The following is a 21,862-nucleotide window of genomic DNA, read 5'->3' on the forward strand; positions in this document are numbered from 1 at the left end:
GCTCTAGAGCACAGGCTCAGTAGTTGTGGCGCACGGGCCTAGTTGTTCCACGGCATGTGGGATCTTCCCGGACCAGGGCTCGAACCGTGTCCCCTGCACTGGCAGGCGGATTCTTAACCACTGTGCCACCAGGGAAGCCCAGCGCTCTCATCTAGAAGTTTGACTGGGGAGAATCCACTTCAAGTCTCACTCAGGTTGTTGGCAGAATAATTTCCTGGCATCTACAGAGCAGAAGGCCTTAGGTTTTTGCTGCCTTCCTCAGGTCCTAGAAAACACCCTCAGTTTCTAGAAGCTGCCCAAAGTTCCTGGTCACGTGAGCTTGTCTAACACAGCTGCTTCCTTCATCAACCCACCAGGAGAGTCTCAACTCCAGTCTGCTAAGACAGAGTATTATTAAAGTAACATAATCAAAGGATAACATCCCATCATGTCTGTCACATGCTGTTAGAAGCGAGTCACAGGTCCCGTCTGAAATCTCAGTGGAAGGACCAAACAGGGGTATGAAAACTGGAAATCATTCATCACCTGGGGTCACCTAGAGGTCTGTCCATCACAAGCACAAACAGGGGCTCCTGTGCACGTGCATGGGGAAACCTAGCCCAGTGAGTTTATATCGGAACTCTCAAACAGAATGTGCATCAGAATCATTGGGAGGGCATTTTAAAACACAAATGGCTCGCCTCCAAAGTCTCTGATTCAGTAGGTCGAGAGCGGGGCTTAAGAATTTGCACTTCTAACAAGTTCCCAGGTGAAGCCCATGATGCTGGTCAAGGGATCACACTGACAACCAGTACCCTAGCCTGTATGTCCGAGCGACTCCCACTGCCAACTCCAAGAGCAGCCTGCCCGTCGTCTCTCAGGATGAAGAATGTTCACGCTGGCAGCATGGTCTACTCTTGGAAGGCACAGGCAAGCCTGGTAACACACTGAGGGCTGTTTGGGCAGAGAATTCTGGAGTCCCGGGTACCCAGAGCTCGGTCTAGAAGAAGAGGCATAGGTTCTAGGTGGGTCTATAGACTACTCATTCCAGACAAGGCTCACACAGAAGGCTAAAATGGGGTCCTCTAAAGTTAACGGCTCAGGAAAGGTGTCAAGAATTGTGAAGTGTTGGATTTTGCCCCACTTGCAAGCAAACAAATTAGCCTGCCAGTTTCATAGATGTTGGCAGGAGATACAAGACTCCTGGGTCACAGAAAAAAGAAAATGTATTACTCACAACAATAGCAGTAGCCATGGCAACATCATTGCACCAGTTCCCTAAGCCCTAATTCCACAAGGGTGACGTGCTGAGGGCCAGTGGTGCCTGATTACACAGTGGGATGTGTTTCCGAGAGTAGCACCGAGATTAGGATGCTCCGATTTTATACAGGGGCTGCTAGCAAATCTGCACGACATGGGGTCCAGAGGGAGTCCTGATCTTTATTATCTCGGACGGTAAATCTACCTGCCCCTAAGGGAGACAGTCTCTGTCTTCCAAGGCTGCCTGCTATGCAAAACCTCCTTGAAAAGAGCGTCAAGGGAAAATTAGCTGTGAATGCCTGTGCTCACAAGACCAGTTGCGCAGAAACTTGAGAGACCGACAGAGAACTGTCTCCTGACAACAGGGGCCCAGTTGCCAGGACTAAGGGTAACACTGAAGGTACTGTGGGAGAGTTAGGGAAGGTAGCTGAGGGAGAGTTTCTGAGGCAGAAGGCTCAGAAGGCTCAGCTGAAAGGTTCTGAAGAGGCAGCAAAGGGAACTCCAAAGGAAAGCATTAGGAGATAAGGTCGGGGAAACGAGGAGGAAGGGGAATCACGTAGCACCCTTGTGGCCACAGAAAGGACCCTCCTCTTTATTCTTGGTGAAAGGAGGAGTTCCTGCAGAGTTCTGAAGCGAGGCATGGCATGACACTACCTGTTTTGAGACGATCACTCTCGTTACTATGCTGGGAACAGACTGAAGACAGGCCAGGGCCCAAGCAGGGACACCAGCTAGGAAACTCCTGCAGGAACTCAGGTGAGAAATAATGGTGGCCTGGACTAAGTAACGGTCAGCAGAGAGGGTGGGAAGCTGTTCCACTCTCAATATATTGTGAAAGTAGAGCTGCCATGACAGACTGGAAACGGGATATGGATATGATGCGGGGGGAAGCCCAAAACAAAAACCTTTCCTGGGATAGGTTTTGGGCTTCCATGTTTGAAATGGAGTTGCCATTAGCTGAGATGGCAATAACTTTGGGAGATACTGGGAGACTAGGGTTATTTCAGAGGAAGAAGATCAGAAATTCAACGTTAGACATGTTAAGTTCAAGATTTGAGACATTCATGCAGACGTAGCAAGTGAGTAGCTGAAGGTGAGGGGCCAGGTCCAGGCTGGGAAAATAAATTTGGGAGTTGCTGGTTTGTTGGCGTATGGATGGAATTTAAAGGCACAAGTCACGAGGAGCTCACCAAGAGAGCGAGTGCAGATAGAAGGCAAAGGAAACTGAGGGGGGGGCTTGCGAAGAAGGAGGGGGGGAAAGTGCTTGGCATCCTGGAAACCAAGAGAACAAAGTGCTCCAGGGAGGAGGGAATGAGCAACAGCGCCAAGAGATGCTGGTATGTCAACTAAGATGGGGATGGTCGGAGGACTGACCACTGGATTTTTTTTTTTTAAAGAGAAAGAGCTAATTTTCTCTTTCCTCAAAGAGAACCCAAATTCAAAGCAATTACATGGGACCATTATAACTCCACCATATATAACAGGTCCCATTACATTAATCCAAAATATCTATTTTCCCTCAGCCTTGAGGAAGGAATAAGAAGAAAGGACAAAAATCTGAGGAAGGCAACTCTGCAGAGGCAGGCACAGGGTGTCACCGGGAAGAGAGGGCCAAACAAAACACTGGCATCAAGTTCTTTTTTTCCTGAGGCCAGATCTCCACAGGAGGTAGTTTTTGTACTTACATGTTGTGAATTCCTGGGTCATTGCAAACAAGCATATTTAACTGTAAGTACACAACATGTGGGATGACACTAAATATAAATGGGTTTTTTCTCTACAGTAGCAAAAGTCATAAAAAGTTATATTTGTATCTAATTGTAAGATTTGGGATAGTAGATTATAAAATGTTAGTGCTAATACCACTATTACTTGTCCAGTTCTCTTAACGAGGGAAGTCAGCAACCCCATAACATACCTAATCAAAGAACTTAAGTCAATGTGGTGTGGGCAATATTGTGACTCCAATTCTTTTCAAATGTATACCTGAATCTCTTTTCAGATGTGTGTTTTACCGCTGTTTTTTTACTGTTACTCAACCGACCTCCCTTTTTCTTCCAATACGAGATTTGCTTTTCAAATGTACTGGATTTTTTATTTGTAAGTACAAGGGCCTTGCTCCCTTGTGGAGGCCAAAACCCTTGCTCAAAAGGAGGGGCCTGGGTCTCAGGCCTGCTCCTGCATGCAAGAGAATCTGTAAAGCATATGCGTTGAGCACTGCCATGAAGTGACCGCCTGCCTTCTGGCTGGTGGATACACTCCCCTTACGTCTTCACGTGCAGATTTTATCAAAATAGCAAGATCATATTTCAAAAAATTTCTGCATGTGTGTTCTTGTCTCTATACATTGTATCTATGCATCTTATCTCATCTGTATACATTCTCTGTCACAGGGAAAAAAACGCAAAGTCCTAATCCTCCTTCTTTCAGGGACAGTGTCATTGAGAGTGGACTATGGGAACCTGATGGAACGTCTCATAATGACTGCAACCATGCCTGGCACACAGTAGGCCCACAATAGATATTTTCCTTGTCAGTAATGTCCTTCATGGAATGAGGAAAATAGAAATAGGTGAGTGCTTATAAGAACCTTCCAATCACCTGAAATAAACTTTGCAGGAAGAATGAATATCTTGACATTTCCAGATGGAGACCTGGGGTATCAAAAGAGGAATAACGAGGCCAAAGACTTCAATTTCCTCCTGGCCTAACTCTTGTCCTAACTCTTAAGTAAGGGAACCATCTTTCCATGATGTCTTCATGTAGAAATGAATCCATTTTGAAATCCCGAATGTTGGAAATACTTATAAACAATTTTCTTTTCTGCTCTCATTATTGCTACTCTCAGCTCATTCATGTGCAGGGGGGAACATCAGTGAAAAACAAACAAACAAATATCCAACAGCCAGAGACTCTGAAACTGAGAAATCTGAAGAGATCCCTTCTCACCGTCCCCAATCCCTAGTTATCTTTTTCTTTTGAATGAATCAGTTCTGTTTCCAGGATACTTGACAAGGTGCTCTTGTTATTGATTGACAAAAGAGGCGTCTAATTATAAGAAAATTGCATTTTGCAATTTCCAAGGGCTTGGAGGATTCTATGTTTTAGATACACAGCAGGGAAAATGTAGTTTGCGTAAGGTGCAAATAACCATGGATAAGACTGGAGATGAGGTGTAACATATACACACATTTTCAGTGTGTGGTACATCATTTGGCTATAGCACAAATAGTCAAGTGTCAGATTTTTGTCTTTTGAGAAAGAAGCAATATGGTGGTGAAGAAGGGGTACTCTTGGAGATTTGTGGTTTTATTCTGGGAATTTCACACCCTCTGCATCAAAATGTAACACTTATAAACGACTCACACTGTGAGAAACTATTTAAAATTCATCTTTCCTTGAGGACCCAAAGCTTTCATTTAGCCAACTCAAATTCATTAAAATGTCCTACTGCCTTCACTGGTACATTAATAGTGATTCTTAATTTAATGTATAGATTTTAAATAAATTACACTTCATTTCTAAAATATTCAATGAAAAGTAGAATGACAGGCTGGAAAATCCACAGATTGGGGTCATCCTTTACGTGTTCTTAACTGCATCCTAACTCCATAAGTTTAAAAGGTGGCTTCAAAGTGTTGCTGGGGACCTTCCAAAATTGCAGTCATGATGAACGTCCACATACATGGAGAGCAAGCCAGGTTGATGACTGGGACTGCCACCCTCTTTTCTTCAATTGCCATTTTAAAAAATTAATTTTTATTGGAGTATAGTTGATTTACAATGTTGTGTCAGTTTCTGCTGTACAGCAAAGTGAATCAGTTATACATATACATATATCCACTCTTTTTTAGATTCATTTCCTATATAGGTCATTACAGAGTATTAAGAAGAGTTTCCTGTGCTATACAATAGGTCCTTATTAGTTATCTATCTTATATATAGCAGTGTGTATATGTCAATCCCAATCTCCCAGTTTATCCTTTCCCCCTCTTTCCCCCTTGGTAACCATAAGTTTGTTTCAATTGCCATTTTAGACCACAGAAGTTTAACACAGAGATTGCTACAGTAGCTTAAGGACAAACCCTCTGACGATTCAATTTTTTCCACTAGGCACCTTCTTAAAGTAGGTATTGTGCTAACATGCTGGGAGACGGTTAAAATAAAACATACCAGGGTAAACAAGTAATTATAATACTCACGAGACTATAAAAATCTTTCTTTTTCGGGTATTCCTTGAGATGAGTCTTTTTAGCGGGCACCTAGAGTGTACAGACCCTACTTTGTGGAGACAAGCAGGTAGATCCTATGCCTTTTCTTTATTTTAAAGTCCTGAGATTACGAGATATAGGTGAACACGAAGTGGAATAACATATTTGAACCATTCCACCTTTGAAATGGCTTTTCCTTGCAGCTGCTGATAAAATTCCGCACTGGTTCTAAGCATCACATGGCTTGTGATTTTACAGAATTTCCCAACTTGAAAACAGAAGTAAAACAGCCAGCTGTTGCTACATAAGCACCCCTACCCCAACTTGCCATAATACGGGGCTTATTCTTGCAGACCTCAGCTAATCTGGGTCATATGCCCAGACCTAGACGCTGCCCATACATGCAATGGACAGTATGGTTAAATTCTGCCCTTTTAAAACCCCCTTGACCATACAGAATGTCAAGAAAAATCTATTATTTTTAACTTTGCACACTGACCACTTATACACACCAACTTAAGGAGATGGTATAGAATATTAATAAAATCCCAAAGTGTGCAGTCAAACTCTCTGATTCCAAATCTAGGCTCCAACACAACCAAGATCTATGAATTAAAGGAAGGTGTGCAACTACTCTGTCATTTAGTTTCTTCATCTGTAAAACGAAAATAGCATTACCTTCCTCTTGACTTTGTTGTATTTAGTAATAACATGATTTTTTTTAAGTGCATAATAGCATGGCATCTGGCACTTTAAAAAAATACAGTATTATTGTTTTTATCACCCTAATTGTGAATTAGTTCTAATTAGTACTTTAATACTCAAAAAGTCCCAATGAGATGGAAATATATCATCTAGTTAGTTCTATGTGCCATTACCCATAGGAATGACTCTTCTTGGTCGCCCTCCCTGGAAAGATGACCCATGCCAATCAAACACATCTTTGCTTCCCGTTGGGATATACTGCCCATCACATACTGAGAAATGGTGTAGTATAGTGGTGGAGCTCACACTCTGGACTCAGATGGACTTGCAATTGAATTCTGCCTGCCTCACTGAATTTTTCTGACCTTCAGTTTTCCCTGTCTATCAAATGAGTTAAAAGTAATAGTATCTATCCCATGGTGTCATTAAAAGATTCAATAAGATAATGCATGTAAAGTTCTTTGCTACTAAAAACATCAGCAAATGTTTACAGAGTACTTACAAAGTGTCAGGTACCGTTTTAAGCACTTTGCATATATTAACTCGTTAAATCCTCATTACAATCCTATGAGATAGCTGTTATTGTTTTCCACACTTTATGTATGGGGAAACCAAGGCCCAGAGAGATCAAATACATTTTTCAGGGTCATGTTAATGATAAGTGACCACGGTAGGATCAAAATACAAGCAGTTTGACTTGATTCTGGAATCTTAACCACTATCCCCTGCTACCTCTCAATAGTAAGTGCTTATTGAATATTTGCTATTACTATAGTAATCAATAAATATTTGTTGAAATATTTATTTGACAAATCATTATTTGTCAAAGTATCAATACTTATTTATTATTTACTTAGCTCCCTAAGTACCAAATCTTATGACTGGCCAGAAAAATGGACTCTTTTGCTTATAAGTTTTTTGAAGCAACTTCTCAGATTCTGCCTAGCAAGAGTATCAAGAAAACAAGGTGTATATTAGGGAATGCAATTCAAAATAGGTTCCAATATACTATAATATCTATGATTTGTTATGACTCCATTTCATAAGAATTTTAATTGCAACAATAGTACATGATTTGTTGCAAATGATTGACTTTATCTTATATAAACATCATTAATTACTTTAAAACTTTTATTTAGAGGGAAAATAAAACAATAGAAGGTAGCTCTGAAGACACTAAGAATGCTCTTCATAATATTTTCAAAAGTTGTTAATCAAAATGTGTAATACCTAGCTTCCACAGTTTGAGGTTTATGATTATATGGCCTGAAATGTGGAAAACAGATTTTTTTCCTTGGGTATCTGATCCCTACAATATAAGAGACTTGACCTGTTGCTATTTATGAGAGAAGGGATTATTTTACTGCTTTGTAAAAAAAAAAAAAAAAAATGCCTTGTTTACAAAGCAAGAATTTGTTTTCATGGAATATTAATAAAAAGGTTATAACTGTATTCATTTTTCTAGAGCTCATTCCTTGCTTCATTTTCTGTTCTCACCCTGGCTTGTTTTCTTTCATCTGTTTCTAATTTACATTACCTTGCTGTAATGTAATTTACATTACCTTGTTTCATATATCTGTATAAACTGCCCTGAGTTCTTCCTGGAACAAGATGGGTGCAAATAAATGTCCTTTGAGCAAAGTAGAAAGTAAGGTAAATATGACCTTTTCATTTTAATGGAATCTGCAAACAGGATTAATCTGATGTTTATTACTTTATGTCATTCATGGACTTATGAGAATCCTCCTGAGCAGAATGTCTGAATATAAAAAATAGTTACTGGAATTTGGCTGAATAATGGCACCCAAAGATATCAGGTCCCAATCCCTGGAACCTCTGAATGTTACCTTATATGGGCAAAGGGTCTCTGCAGATGTGATGAAGTTAAGGATCTTGGGATGGGGAGATTATCTTGGATTACCCAGGGGAGCTCTAAATGAAATCACAAGCATTCTTAAAAGAGAGACAGAGGGAGATCTGACAGACAGAAGAGAAGGCAATATGACCACAAAGGCAGAGACTGGAAAGATGCAGCCAAAGAATACCAACAGCCACCAGTAGCTGGAAGAGGTGAGGAAAAATTATCCCTTAGAGCATCCAGAGGGATCGAAGCCTTGCTGACATCTTAATTTTGGTCCAGTGATAGTGACTTTGGACTTCTAGCCTCCTAACTGTGAGAGAAAACATTTCTGTTGTTTTAAGCCACTAAGTTTGCAGTAATTTGTTACAGCAATTATAGGACACTAATACAATTATTAATCTGAATACATACAAGTGTGAAGTGAAATTTTGCCTTTTAACATTAAAGACAATGGGAAAGACAGAAAGTGATTTCCTAGAGTAACGAAATATTGAAAGGTAGTTCAAAAAGATCAGGAACTTTTTACTTTAAAGGACTGCCATATGTTTAAGGAAAATGCTACATTCCTAAATAAATTCTCTGTCTAATATATCATTTTTATGAAAGCAAATTCTCTACTACCAGGAAAACAACTGGCAACGTTCACCTCCTGTGGGCCTCTCACTGCATACTGTTCTCCAGGCCCTCTTCGTGGAATGGCTCTGCTCCTAACCCCACTTCTGTGTTTTACCTTCTACCAAAGTCAAAGAACATATCTGCAGCATTTCACTTAGGGAAACGTTTCTAGGACCCGCTGCTGCATTTATGGAGCGATGTGTGCAAATCATGTCCATGGCATTTGTGGGGGGGGGTGGTCCCCTGCAAAGTACATGGGGATATCTTATCAGCAGCTGACCACTTAACCTCACTCAGTTTTGCTTTTCTCTAGATCAAGAGGCAGAAAGAGAAGCCATCCCCACTCTAGATAATTCTAAAATAAACGGTGTTGAGGACAGAAACTTGCATTTAGGAAATCACAGGACTCTCTTAGAATCTAAGAGACAATTCATTTAGCCAGAGTAACGTGTGACGGGGCAAGAAGATCTTGAACTTGATGTTACAAGAAATTTACATCTTTGACCTGTTTCCTTTCTGGAGAACGGGAAGGACAACACTACCTAGCTCATGAGACTGCTGTGAAGAAGAAATGAGTCAACACATGTAAAGCACAAAGAGCAGAAACAGGGACACAGTGAACAAACTCTGCTGGTTCGATTATCACCTACTAGGCCGGGAGATTTTTCAGGCTCTTGCTACACTGTGGCCCTCTTCTTATCGTTAAGATGCTTGCCATTTTACATTTTACTTATCAAATAACTATCAAATTAATGTCCATCTCTTCCTCTACTGTAAATTTCATGAAGCAGAGATCAAGGCCGTGTTTGTTCCTCCCAGCACAGTGCTTGGCCAAGGAAAGCACTGGAATATTTGTTAAGTATATTTCTCACATAAAGCAAACGAATGACACTGGTGGGTCCAACCTGTAGTTTCAGTAACCTGATGAATGTTTCCTATCTGCTGTGGCCAGAGTAACAGATTCTGTTACTCACTCACCGAGCGAGTAACCTCACTGAGTAACAGATTCACCTGGGAAGATTTCAAATATACCCATGCCCGGGCCCCAGAGCTTCCAATTTGATGGGTCTGGAATCTGCCAGGGCCTGTATTTAAGACTGCAAATAATTCTAATCTGCAAAGCAGGTTGGAAAGCTCCAGCCTTGTTTCCACCTGCTTCAGCTTAGGAGTGAAGGCCTCCAACCTGACCTCTGCGTTTGAATTTGACCAACAACCGTTGGTTGAATTCTCCTTTCCTATTTAGAGAGTGCGGGAAAAAATACTGGAACTGGCAGCTTTATGCACAGGATCTTGGCTGATGGTAAGAACGAGGATGGTTTGTACTGTTCAGACCATCGTAATCCTGGCAGCGAACCTGCTGGGTGGCTCCAGGCCCCAGTATCTGCCAAGTCGCTCACATGCAAGACGCTTGGCCTCTAAAGGGCGAGCACATAGGGTCATGAACCTCTTCTTCCTTTTTTTTTTAAACGGGTTTTTTATTTATTTTAAAAAGCCTTCACAGAATTTCCCGCAGTGTGTTAGAAAGGTGGTGGTGATTGTTTTAAAGGCTGAACTCTGCCCCCGATCCCTTCTTGGCGTTGCTCCCAAGATAGACCCCAGAGTCAGTGTCCTTCCTACCAGTCTCCTGTTCCACCTCCGCCCACCTCTGTTTCTTTCCACCGACCATTTACTTCCACTCTTGTACGATTCCTTCAGGATTCCCTAACCCTCGTCCGCGTGTGACCCCAAGACACCAGGCTGCCCTTGGTGAAGCGGTCTCGGGCTCCTCGAGCGGGCGACCGCAGGAGCTGGGAGCGTGGCGGCCAGACCGTGGCCGGCGGCCCTGCGCGCCTGGGGAGGCAGAAGTCGCTCCCGACCGTGGGAAACAGGGACACCCGTGTCGAGCTGCTGAAGATCAGCGGGCGGTAACGCTCTCCCGGCCTCGGAAGGCAGGTCCCGGCCCTGCAAACCCCTCGCGTAGCCGGGAGAGCCGGGTCCCCGCGGAACCAGCGCCGCGGCGCGCGCCGCTCTCAGCCCGGGACTTGGGAGCTGCGGAACGCTAGCCCTCCGCTCAGGGCAGGAGGCGTAGCGCTGCCCGCTACTCCCCGCGGGGAGAAGGGAACGAAACACGGACTCCGGTCCCTGCCCAACAGGTTCTTTGGGCGCCCACGAGGCTCGGGAAGCGTGTGGGCGACGGGCTGGGAAAGGAGTAAGGCATTCCGCTGGCGCATTCCCTGCGGAGGGTCCTCTGCACTTAATGCGTCCTTCACTGGTCCCCAGCCCCACAGCAAGTCCTGAGTTTGGGGAGCAGGAATTGCCCCGCAAGCGCGGGTAGGAGCGGAGTTGCGGGCATGTGGTGCGGTCACCCATCAGCTCGGTCCGGGAGCAAAGTTAGGTGATGCAGGGAAAGGGCCTTTACGTTCCCCAGGGCCTGACCCTCAGGGCGGTCGGCGACCACTCACCGCGTGCCTGCGCCTCCATGGTGGCCGACTTCGGACTGAGCGCGGCGGGGGCGCCCGGCGCTTGGAGGAGAAGCAGCAGCGGTGCCCGAGCTCGGAACGCAGCTGGCACAGCCGCTCGCGTCCTCTTCCTGCACGCTTGTAGCGAGCGCAGCGCTGAAAGGGCGGGGACCGCGGAGCGGCCTCAGCTGCCCGCTTCTGGTTACCTCCGCCCCTTCCAGTCCACCTGGCCCAGGCCTCGCGTGGAGGGAGCTTACCGCTGGGCGCCACCTGCCGGCCGCTCCGCGCATCGGGCGGACGGCGCCCGCTCCGGGCTGTGGGCGCGTGCTCCGCCCTATGAAGGCTTGAGGTCGGCTGTGCCTTCACTGTTTTGTGTATTTGGGGTTTTTTTAGTGAATACATTTATTGATACCCATTTTATATAGTTCAGTGAAATAATCCACAAATTTAAAAGCATTTTTCTTTTGGATATCACCATGGTCCATGTAAATACTTAACCGTCAGAATCGTCTGCAAGTAGCGCTCCAAGTCACGTGTTTAAGTTTACAGACCTGAATATACATATTTCATTAAACAGTGGCACTTATGTACTCAAGTGATCCAGTGGCTCTGGAATCTATGACTACTGGGCATGTGGGATAAAAATAATGTGTACGTTTAAATCAAGGGAAGGGTATCAATCATCAACAAAAAGAAAAATTATGAATTAATATCCTAGGTGAAGAAAGTTCCACAGTTGACACTTGGTGTCAGGATACTGGAGATGAACTTTTGTGTGTGTGTGTGTTTTGTTTTTGTTTTCATGGGACAGTTTATTGTGAATGATGTTGCTAGGCCAATGGCGAGATCCGTGGGCTGCAGCACAGTGGGCCAATGCCCCGGGGAGAGGAAGGAGGGTGGATTTACAGTAAGGAACCATTGCTCCTGGTAGAAATGCAGAAATGCTAGGTTCCTCTGACATTCTGGACCCCAAATTTTTGTCAACTGATCAGTATATAACCGTTTTATGTGTGTTTCTGTTTAACGATACATCACTTAATACATGCTGTTAACTCATTAACATTGAGCTCCCCGGTCAACAGCCCTATTAAGCTTATTTAACTTAGGAAACCTGAATGAAACTTCTTCAGCTTATTCAATGGATGCATTTCTCCCTAAGGCACAGACTGCCATCTGGCACTTAGGATACCTGACAGCACTTCAGCACTAGGCTTGGGGATCGTTTTAAATAGCAAATCACCCTCCATAACACACAAAAGTAGCCTGTTTATAGTCTGTGAGAAGGGCACTTGTTTCTAATCTGAGTGCTGAAACAAGAAGGTGGAGCTCAGCCTTTTCAGACCTTTGCTGGGAGGTGTGCACATGTTTCCCCAAGTTTCTCAGGCCTCTACCCGTGTCCGGGGGGCCATGAAAGCACTTTATTGATTCTGGTGTCACAAATAAACTTTTGTGGGGAGGCAAATTCACAGATATGGAATCTGCAAATAGAAAGCATCAACTGTGGATATATTTTCTAATCTGAAACCCATGGGTTGTATCTGTAAGTTGATGAAGCAGTCATATTTTCAGAGAAAAGACGAGAAACTCACAGTTCTCTTCTTGGCCTGGCCTGGCAATGTGACTAGAAAGCATGGCAGGGACTAAGAAATATCACCTCCTGTCTCACCTCCTCAGGTCCTTAGCTATCACAGATCTTCCCCTTTTCTTCCCGTCTATACCATCCTCATCTGCAAAAGACAATGTCGTATTTACTTACATTTGGTCTTGAATGATTTGCTGTATTACTCAGTCTTTTTTCTCTCTTAGATGGTAAAGTCTGTCAGGGGCCAGTGTGGGTCTTATATTGAGCCTCTCATATTTCCTGCCAAAGAGCCTTATACAAATTCATAGCTAAAAAAAGATTTATTGAATAAACAATTAACTAACTCGTAGGTTCTACAGTTACTCTCAGAATATAGTCTAATAAACATTAATACAATCTTACATTTTTGCTTGAAAGAAGGAATACTCATGATTGCCTGGCACATGTATAAACACATTAGTGTTTTTTGTTATGTTGAAGATGTCCTTGATTTGTAATCAGTGCCATTAAAATTCCTCTATAGGGCTTCCCTGGTGGCACAGTGGTTAAGAATCCGCCTGCCAATGCAGGGGACATGGGTTCAAACCCTAGTCCGGGAAGATCCCACATGCCGCGTAGCAACTAAGCCCGTGAGCCACAACTACTGAGCCTGCACTCTAGACCCCATGAGCCACAGCTACTGAGCCCGCGTGCTGCAACTACTGAAGCCCGCGTGCCCTAGAGCCCATGCACCGCAACAAAGAGTAGCCCCTGCTCTCCACAGCTAGAGAAAGCCCGAGTGCAGCAACGAAGACCCAATGCAGCCAAAAATAAATAAAGTTATATAAAAAAAATTCCTCTATAGATCACTAGGCATAGGTGATCTATAGAGGAATGGTTTTTGGTGATAGCGACCATGGATGCACCAAGTGATGAATCAGAATTGGTGATTAAATCACTTTTTAGAGTCTATTCCGTCGTTCTGGTCCTCTCTACGCTGGAGATTAAACACCAGGTAACAGCTGACTCTTAGCTGTTAAAAGGAGCTAAAAATAGTCAACGATGTTCTAGGTTGAGTCATCTAAACTTCTTCTAAACTCTGACTTATTTTTCTGATTTATAAAATTTTAAGGTCTGCCCTCTTAAACTCTTGTATCATTGTTCATAATTATGAAATATCGATATTGATTCAGAAACAGCTACTGAATATCTTCTATGTGTCAAGGACTGTGCTAGATGCTGAGGATACAGGTAGAGCCATGATCCTTTCTACCCGGGGAGTTTATGGTCTCGTGAGAAGGAGGGGTAAAGAGATGCTTTATAAAGCAGTGCAATATAACAAGTCTGTACCAGAGTTAAGTCGAGTATGCATGTGAGAAATGAGGGAGGTCTCCTAACTCAGACGGGGGAGGAGACAAAGGAAGGTTTCTTTGAGGATGCGTGCCTCACCTGAGTCTTGCAGGATGAAGGAATTAACCAGGTTTGCGGTGTTATTCCCCACATAATGGTTTAGGCCAGGAAGACTGTGCTATGTCCTTCTTTTTCCTTGCCACTTAGGATGATGAATTTCCTTCACATCTTTAAAGCTTAGGAAAACAACCATCTTCAACCTCTTGTTCTTTGTTCCTGTAGATACTCCACATGGAAAACAACGGGAGGGTGTTTGGTTAAGTCAATGAAAACCTGGTTCGCTCCTCCAGAATTGATCTTTCTACAGAGGTGGGGATATAGTGGAAATCTTAAGTGTCCAAAGGGAAGGTGTACTCAGCAGTCTTGCCTAAACGAGTCCTGGTTACTTATAACCAAGATTAAAAAAAAAAAGTAGTAATTTTCTAAGGTCTTAATGCAGAGTTTCTTAACCTCAGCACTGTTGCTATTTTTCACTTGCTAATGTTTTCTTGTGCTATAGGATGGATAGGAGCATCCCTGGCCTTTGTTCACTACATGCCAGTAGCAACTCCTCAGTTGTGACATCAAAAATGTCTCCAGACGTTGCCAAATGTCCCCTGGAGGGCCAAGTTGCCCCCTGGTGAGAACCATGACTTTAACTCTTTCCTGAAGGTCATTATGAATAGAGTCATATGAATAGAAATGCTTACCGTGTGTAATATAGGGAGGCCCACAGTATACAGAGCCCTCTGCACCTAGCCAGGGAGGGATCCTTACCCAACATTTCCGCACACAGCTGCTCTGGAACTTTCCTGTCGTCTTCTTCCCTTATCATCATCACTCCTCATCTGCAGACGCCTTATCCGAAAAAGGACTAAGAGGGGCTTTACCTCGTTCCTAAAGAGAGAGGGGAAGAGAAGGAGAAGGCAGAATGATCCCTGTGGTTTTTCTCTATAACTCTGTATGAGGAAAGTGCTAGAAGTTCGTTCTCTTTTTTTTTTTGCAGTATGCGGGCCTCTTACTGTTGTGGCCTCTCCCATTGCGGAGCACAGGCTCCAGACGCGCAGGCTCAGCGGCCACGGCTCACGGGCCCAGCCGCTCCGCGGCATGTGGGATCTTCCCAGACCGGGGCACGAACCCGTGTCCCCTGCATCGGCAGGTGGACTCTCAACCACTGCGCCACCAGGGAAGCCCTCGTTCTTTTCTTTGAGGTTGAACATGTTCATATAAGTTCTGCCCAACTACACACTTGACCTTACAGTGACAGTGTTCTTAGCCCAATCTCTTTTCCTGGGAGACGGGTAACAAGGAGGATGGGGAAGACATTACTTATATGGGCCCTCAGGTTGGTTCAAAGGTGCAATTTCTTTACAAAAGGCTCCAAGATGGCTTGCTGCTGATTAGATAGCTCTTGTGGTTAGTGGCTGTGTTTCCAGTGGCCGCCTTAGCCAGGGTTTGACCTCTAGATAAATGGATATGACCACACCATTCTCGTAAAGCAAAAGTGGAAAAGCAAGTATCGGCCCTGCTTTTTCAAACACAATGTACACTTCTGGCTTTGTTGTTTACAAGTGACATTGAAAAATTAGAGAAAGGTTAAGTAGAACGTCACAGAGATTATTGATAAGGTCTTACAGGAGCCAGGAGGCTCGTTCATTTTGTTAACAGAAATCTGGGTGATATCTTAACGACAGCCCACGTCTCTCATCCACGGCCACAGGATAGACCGCAGACAATGCCGCAAATGGCAAAGGATGGTTTAGTGACCACAATAGCTATTTTCTAAAACTTCAAAGTGACTTTGACACTAATCTAAACTGGGTCTTAAACATATGTGATAGACGATACAAACTGATCATTAAAATTGCAATAGGTCAATAAGAACATGTCAACGTAAACTGTGTTACATCAGCTTATGTCAAATTCAAGGACCTGGGCTGGTAGGTAGGCTTGTCTCAGTTTAAGACTCAATCAGAAAATCAGCTCTGCTAGGTTTGTGAATGAGTGAATAGTATTAACTTTTCATTTTGCAAACTATAACATGGAATAAAGCCATTTAAATTTGATTTGAAATGCTGTATATTGCCCAGTGTATATATAATATACACTGTATAGTGCCAAGAAGAAAAAATAAACCCCAAATTAGTAATTATTAAAAAGAATCATTTTGGAGTTGAAAAATTCTTAAAGCACTATAAACTTCAATTGATCAACTATTCTAATGATAATATTTAAACTTTTGAATAAAAATGAGCATATATGAATTTTTCAGAGGAAAACATTTTCATGAGCTCTCTCTCAGAAGTTTTCGTTTTTTGGTAGTAAGACTTCCTCATGAGTGAGGAGAAATCTGTTTCTCCAGGGAACTTTCCTATAATAAGCTGACGAAGCAAATTGTACAGGAAAAATTAGCAAGTCAAATATATCTCATATAGTATTAACTTATAATTAACTTTGGAATTAACTGCATTTTACATTCACTAATTTCAATCAAACACATAGTTTATGTAAAAAAAATCTGTAAATTTTCTTTTTTTGTTCATATATACAGAGTTGTTCTCAGTTAATTTCAAAACTTAAAAAAAAATCTATTATGAAAATCTGTGAAATGGTTTTACCAAGACTAAACAAAACATTTTTTGAAGTTTACTTTTAAAATGGAAAAAAATCCAAGAGTTTTTAGTAGTTCTTTTAAGGTTCTGATTAGGAAGTCTGACAATTTTCAATTTATACATCACCTTATACAGGTGTATAAGGTGTATAATTTTCACCTTATACATCAAAAGTAATTCCACAGAAATTAAAATATCAAATATTTCTAAGCCATAGAAAAGCTAAAAGAAAATATAACTGAGTATTTATTAGGTTTTGCAGTTTGAGAAGTACTTTCAAAGTTTAGATATGATAGAAAGGGAAAAACGAACATATTTGGCTTCAAAAAGTAAAACTTCTATCCATCAAAAATAATCAAAATTAGTAATATGGAAAATAACTTACAACACCAACAATAGGAAAAGGGATGAAATCTCTAGACTCTAAAAGACCTTGTACAGCTGTAACCTTGATACCCAAACCCAACAAAGGCAGTCCTAGGAGAGAAAATTATGAAAAATTATTACTATCAATGCAAAATTTCTAAATAAAATGAAGGCAAATAAAATACAACAGTATATTAAATGTGTGTGTGTGTGTGTGTGTGTGTGTGTGTGTGTGTGCTTATCACTTTACCAATCAAGATTAAACCGAGCAATCCAGGATGGTTTGACTTTAGAAAATACAGTAATGAAACCAGTGGAGTACTGAGCTGGCTTGTACTGACTTGTGAGATTGTTGAATCTTCAGGAAATAGGAAAGGATGTTATTCAGGAAAAAAGAAAATGAATCTAGATGTAAGGTCAGAAATGCAGAATGGAATGGAAAACAAATGGTGACTATAAGGGGTAAAGCATAAATACAATTAAAAAAATGCTCAAGTTTAGAATAATATGGAATTTAAAGATATTGCACAATTGTGTATATATACATGTTATATATATGTTTTATATATATATATATCTATATATATATATATATACACAGAGAAAAAAATATTCACAAAAATGTATTTGTGGAAAATGATTATCATAAATTTGCAAAAACCCAAAAGATCTGAGTGAATTATTAAATAAGTTGATTTCTTTACTTAGAAAACATTAAACGTCCTTTAAAGTTATGATTCCAAAGAGTGGATGATAAAACAAAAAATATATGGTACTATGAAAAAGAATATGTTATAAGGTTCACTAAAAAAATCAAGGTATAAATTATATAGAAAAATACATTTCAACCATGTTTAAAGGCAGGGGACCTATGCTTTTAAAAGACTGAAGGAAATACGACATGTTAATAATAGTTGCTTGAGTTATGGAACTAAGAATGATTTGATTTCTGAGTTTTTCCAGTTGTGCTTTAATGAACACATATTACTTTTCCATTGAATAAAATAAACATTTAACTTTTAAAAATTATGTTACGGAAAGGAACACATTTTTGTCAGACTAAATACATAATATAATTTATGTATCCATCTTCCCCTCAAATTTTTTGAGTCGTTTCCTTTTTTTGCTATCATAAACCAGGGCTATTATGCACATTGTTGTAAATATATTCAGGGGTAATTGTGCAACATTTTTGTTAAAGTGTATATCTAGGAGTGGAATTGCTGGCTTGAATGGTATCAAATATTCAATTTTATGATATAATTATAAATTATTTTTAAAATTGTTTCTATTTTGTCTCATACTCTCCTGGTATATAAGAATTCTTCTTGCTCTGTACCCTTGCCAACATGTAAAAATCCTTTGTAAATTTTTAGGTTATACAATGAAATGGGCTAATGTGATCAATATTAATCTTTATAATTATCTGCACAAACTTCATCAATATATGTTTTTCTTTATGAACTTTTTACTTAAATAGAATGTTTCTTAAGTGTTGTCAATCTAGTGTGTGTAAAATTGTATTTCATTGCAGTCTTCATATGCATTTCCTAGAATGACAAGATTAAGTATATTTTCATATGATTATTTACCATTCTGTTTCCTCTTTTGTAATATACATGTTTTTTCTTTTGCCCACTTCTCTACTGGGTTGTTTTGCATTATATGGTTAACATTTGGGAGCTCTATACACATTCTACATACTAGTCTTTTGTCAGTTACACATATTGCAAACATTTTCTCCCACTTTGTAGCTTCTCTTCTCACTTGTTTTCTATATTTTTTAATTGATTGGCATTCTAATTTTAATATGGTGAACTGTTCTATTTTCACTTACTTTTTGTGCTTTTCTGTTTAGTAAGAGAGAGCATTTATTGCTCTGGAATCATAAATATATTCTCCCTATATTTGCTTCTAAAGGTCTTAATATTTTGTCTTTCACATTTAAATAAAATATTCTTTCAATTTAAGTGAATTAAATTTTGCTTATAGTGTGAAGAAAGAATCCAAGTGCATTTTCCTCCATACCGTTCCAGGTCAATTATTAGTACACCTTTTTTTTTTTTTCCAACAAATTTGCAATGCCAACTCTGTCATATATGACATTCCCATACATACGTGGTTTAATTTCTGGAATATCTATTCCATTCCACTGATCAATTTATCTATCCCTAGGCCGATATTACAGAATCTTAATTAATGATATTTGATACTAAATTGTAAATCTGCTCAGGAACAGCTTCTAGCTTGTACTTCTTCAAATGTGTCTTGGCTACACATAGCTCTTTATTCTTTCACAGACATTTCAGAATTAGCAAGACAAATTCTACAAAAACTGCTACTAGAATTTTGATCAAAGTATCATAGAACCTATAGATAAATTTTTAAAAATTTGAATCTCCCATCCATGATCAGAGTAACTAATTCCATTCATTTATGTCTCCTTTAATATCTTTCAATTAAGTTTTATCGTATTCTTAATACAATAAACACCTTGAACTTCTTTTGTTACATTCATTCCTAGGTTCCTTGTATTTTTTGTTGAGTCTAAACTTTATGAAGACTATTCTTGCATTTGACTCCCCATTTTTTTGTAGTTACAAGACCTTTTTTCTTATTTCTTTCTGAATGGAAATAAGAATCTGCATATGCCTCCAAGGTATCTTACTTTCCCAGATATCTGCTCATAATTCACCCCTGTCCTCATATCTCCCTTACTATTTTTTAGCCTCTTCTCTTCATTTAAAAAGTGTATTTAAAGTTTTCAATAATTTAAGAATATTTACGTTTTTATCTAGTGGGGTGGTATCAGGATCTCTGGTCTATCATATTATGAGAATTAGAGATTTGAGGTTTTCATTTGCCAAATGTAAATTTACTAATGCAAGGTTTTCTCATTCCTAGTTTTCCTTACTTTCTAATCTTCGAAGGAGCAATAGACTTCACATGTAAGTATTATCCTGTTGATCTATGATGATCTTATGTATGGGCAGAGTGGACAGGCAACCACTTGGAGCTGTCAATACAGCCTTTTGCCAAAAATTACTCCTGACTCTTGATGATTGACATTCTCCCACTAGGCAGTTTTCTAGATAACTTGAAGGCAGTTGTTAAAAAGTAAACGTGTTCTGACAAATGGTTAATATACTAATTTATGATCATATATATGGATACCTTAAAAGAGAATTATGGACCTGTGCGTGTTGACTGGGAAAAGTGAAGATAGAGTGCCACCTCTAGGTGACCATCCGGTTGGAATCTCTAGAAAATAGAAGTTAGGAAGGCTGGTCAGTAAGACCAGCCACACAGGAATGGTGGGTTAGTTCTGGGAATAAGTTGTAGATAAGGTTGGATAAATCAGTGGAACCCAAGGAGAATCTGAGATGCCAAATTGTTCATACTATTAGAGGTCATGTTCTAATTTTCATTTTGAAAAATGAAACCCAAAGTAATAATGTTGATTTAAGTTAATATTAACAATTTAATTTTAGACTGTGCCACAATGATAAAATAATCTCTTGCACACACATAAAGTCTCTTTGAAGAGAGGTATTTTCATTCACCTTACAGACAAAGAAGCTGAGTCTTGGGTTGTTTAACTGGCTTAGATCAGACAGCTAACAACTGTGGAGCTGAACTATGAACCCAGATTAAATTCCTCAACCTGTGTTCTTAACACAGATGCCAGACTGCCTTCAGTTTCTAATTTTCTTTCCCTCCATTCCTGGGAACAGTTTAAAAAATTACAACCACAATTCATTCTGTAATAAGATTAGGGAATATTCAGTGAAAATATAAGTTCAAAAAAATTTTAATCGATTAAATTCTCCTGAAATAAATGTTGCATAATATCAATGGAAGAATTTGAAAAAAGAAAAAAATTATGTTGACTTTCTCTTAAAAACATTGACTTACCTCTATACCAGGATGCTTCACTTTCTGCATATCCAGCAATATCTGTTACCCAATCACCTGTCTTTTTCAGAAGAGGAAAAAAAGGGCTGCTCTATTTATGAGCTGGGTCAACAGTTTAAAACATTCACTAGAAAAATGAAGAAAATTAACACAATCTGACAAGCTGAAGGAACTCTCAAGCAATGTGACATTTCAAACCAGTTCAGTAAGGAAAATGTGTAATTATTCCCCATAACTGTCAAATGAGTAGAGCAGCTGCTTTAAATGCTAGTTAATAAAATCAATTTGACAGCAAACAGGATCCATCAAACTGCTTGAATAATTCAATATCCTCTGGAAAAAAGATTTTCCTCCCTTTCTACTTCTCTTAAATATTCAAGAAGTTTTGTTTTCTACTTATGAGATTTAAAAAATAATTCCACCTCTCTTTATCTCCAGCTCACTTTTGCCAGGGTACAACCCTGTACTAACATACATATGTTCACAGTCTGGTTTTGAAAACTCATAATGCTAAGAGTCACAATTGATTTCTATTTCATAAGCTAAAGTGTTCCACCTACATCTGTCATTTTCAATAAAAGCAGCAAGAAACTTTTGAAGTACGCAATATAATTATTCAAATAAAAAGGAAGTAATTTTTTCTATAATTTGTTACTGTTGAGCATTTATCATACCTTTTATTCTATCCTCACGATTATTTTCTGTTACTCAGATTTGCCTGCCATTGTACTAATTTCTTGGCATGGGATATTCCTCTATTTTTCTAAGAATTCTCTCCTTCTGTCAGTTCTTTATGTCTCTTAGGTTTTGTCATTCCTTCCAATAAGCTCCATTACTTTATTTAATGTCTCTTTTTTTTAAGGCATAAATTACTGCTTTCAAATTTATACTGCCCTAAAATTATTTTTAGCTATTATAGTTTAAAGTTCATGACATATGCAGTGATTATG

The 21,862-nt window shown here is 40.1% G+C and overlaps 1 protein-coding gene across 5 annotated transcripts in view; it reads right to left on the minus strand.

Moving 5' to 3' along the window:
• TPD52L1 (TPD52 like 1) overlaps positions 1-11,270 on the minus strand; it is a 126,241-nt gene extending 114,971 nt beyond the window's left edge. For 4 of the 5 annotated variants that reach the window (XM_060168135.1, XM_060168134.1, XM_060168133.1 and 1 more), the window contains exon 1: positions 11,073-11,270. In XM_060168135.1, the coding sequence (XP_060024118.1) occupies positions 11,073-11,091 (19 nt within the window). In that variant the 5' untranslated portion in view covers positions 11,092-11,270. The remainder of the gene's footprint in view (positions 1-11,072) is intronic. The other variant, XM_060168136.1, reaches the window with a different exon arrangement.
• Positions 11,271-21,862: the final 10,592 nt, after the last annotated feature.

Source organism: Lagenorhynchus albirostris, chromosome 12 (genome assembly GCF_949774975.1).
Source record: "Lagenorhynchus albirostris chromosome 12, mLagAlb1.1, whole genome shotgun sequence".
In the NCBI taxonomy this organism is placed as follows: domain Eukaryota; kingdom Metazoa; phylum Chordata; class Mammalia; order Artiodactyla; family Delphinidae; genus Lagenorhynchus; species Lagenorhynchus albirostris.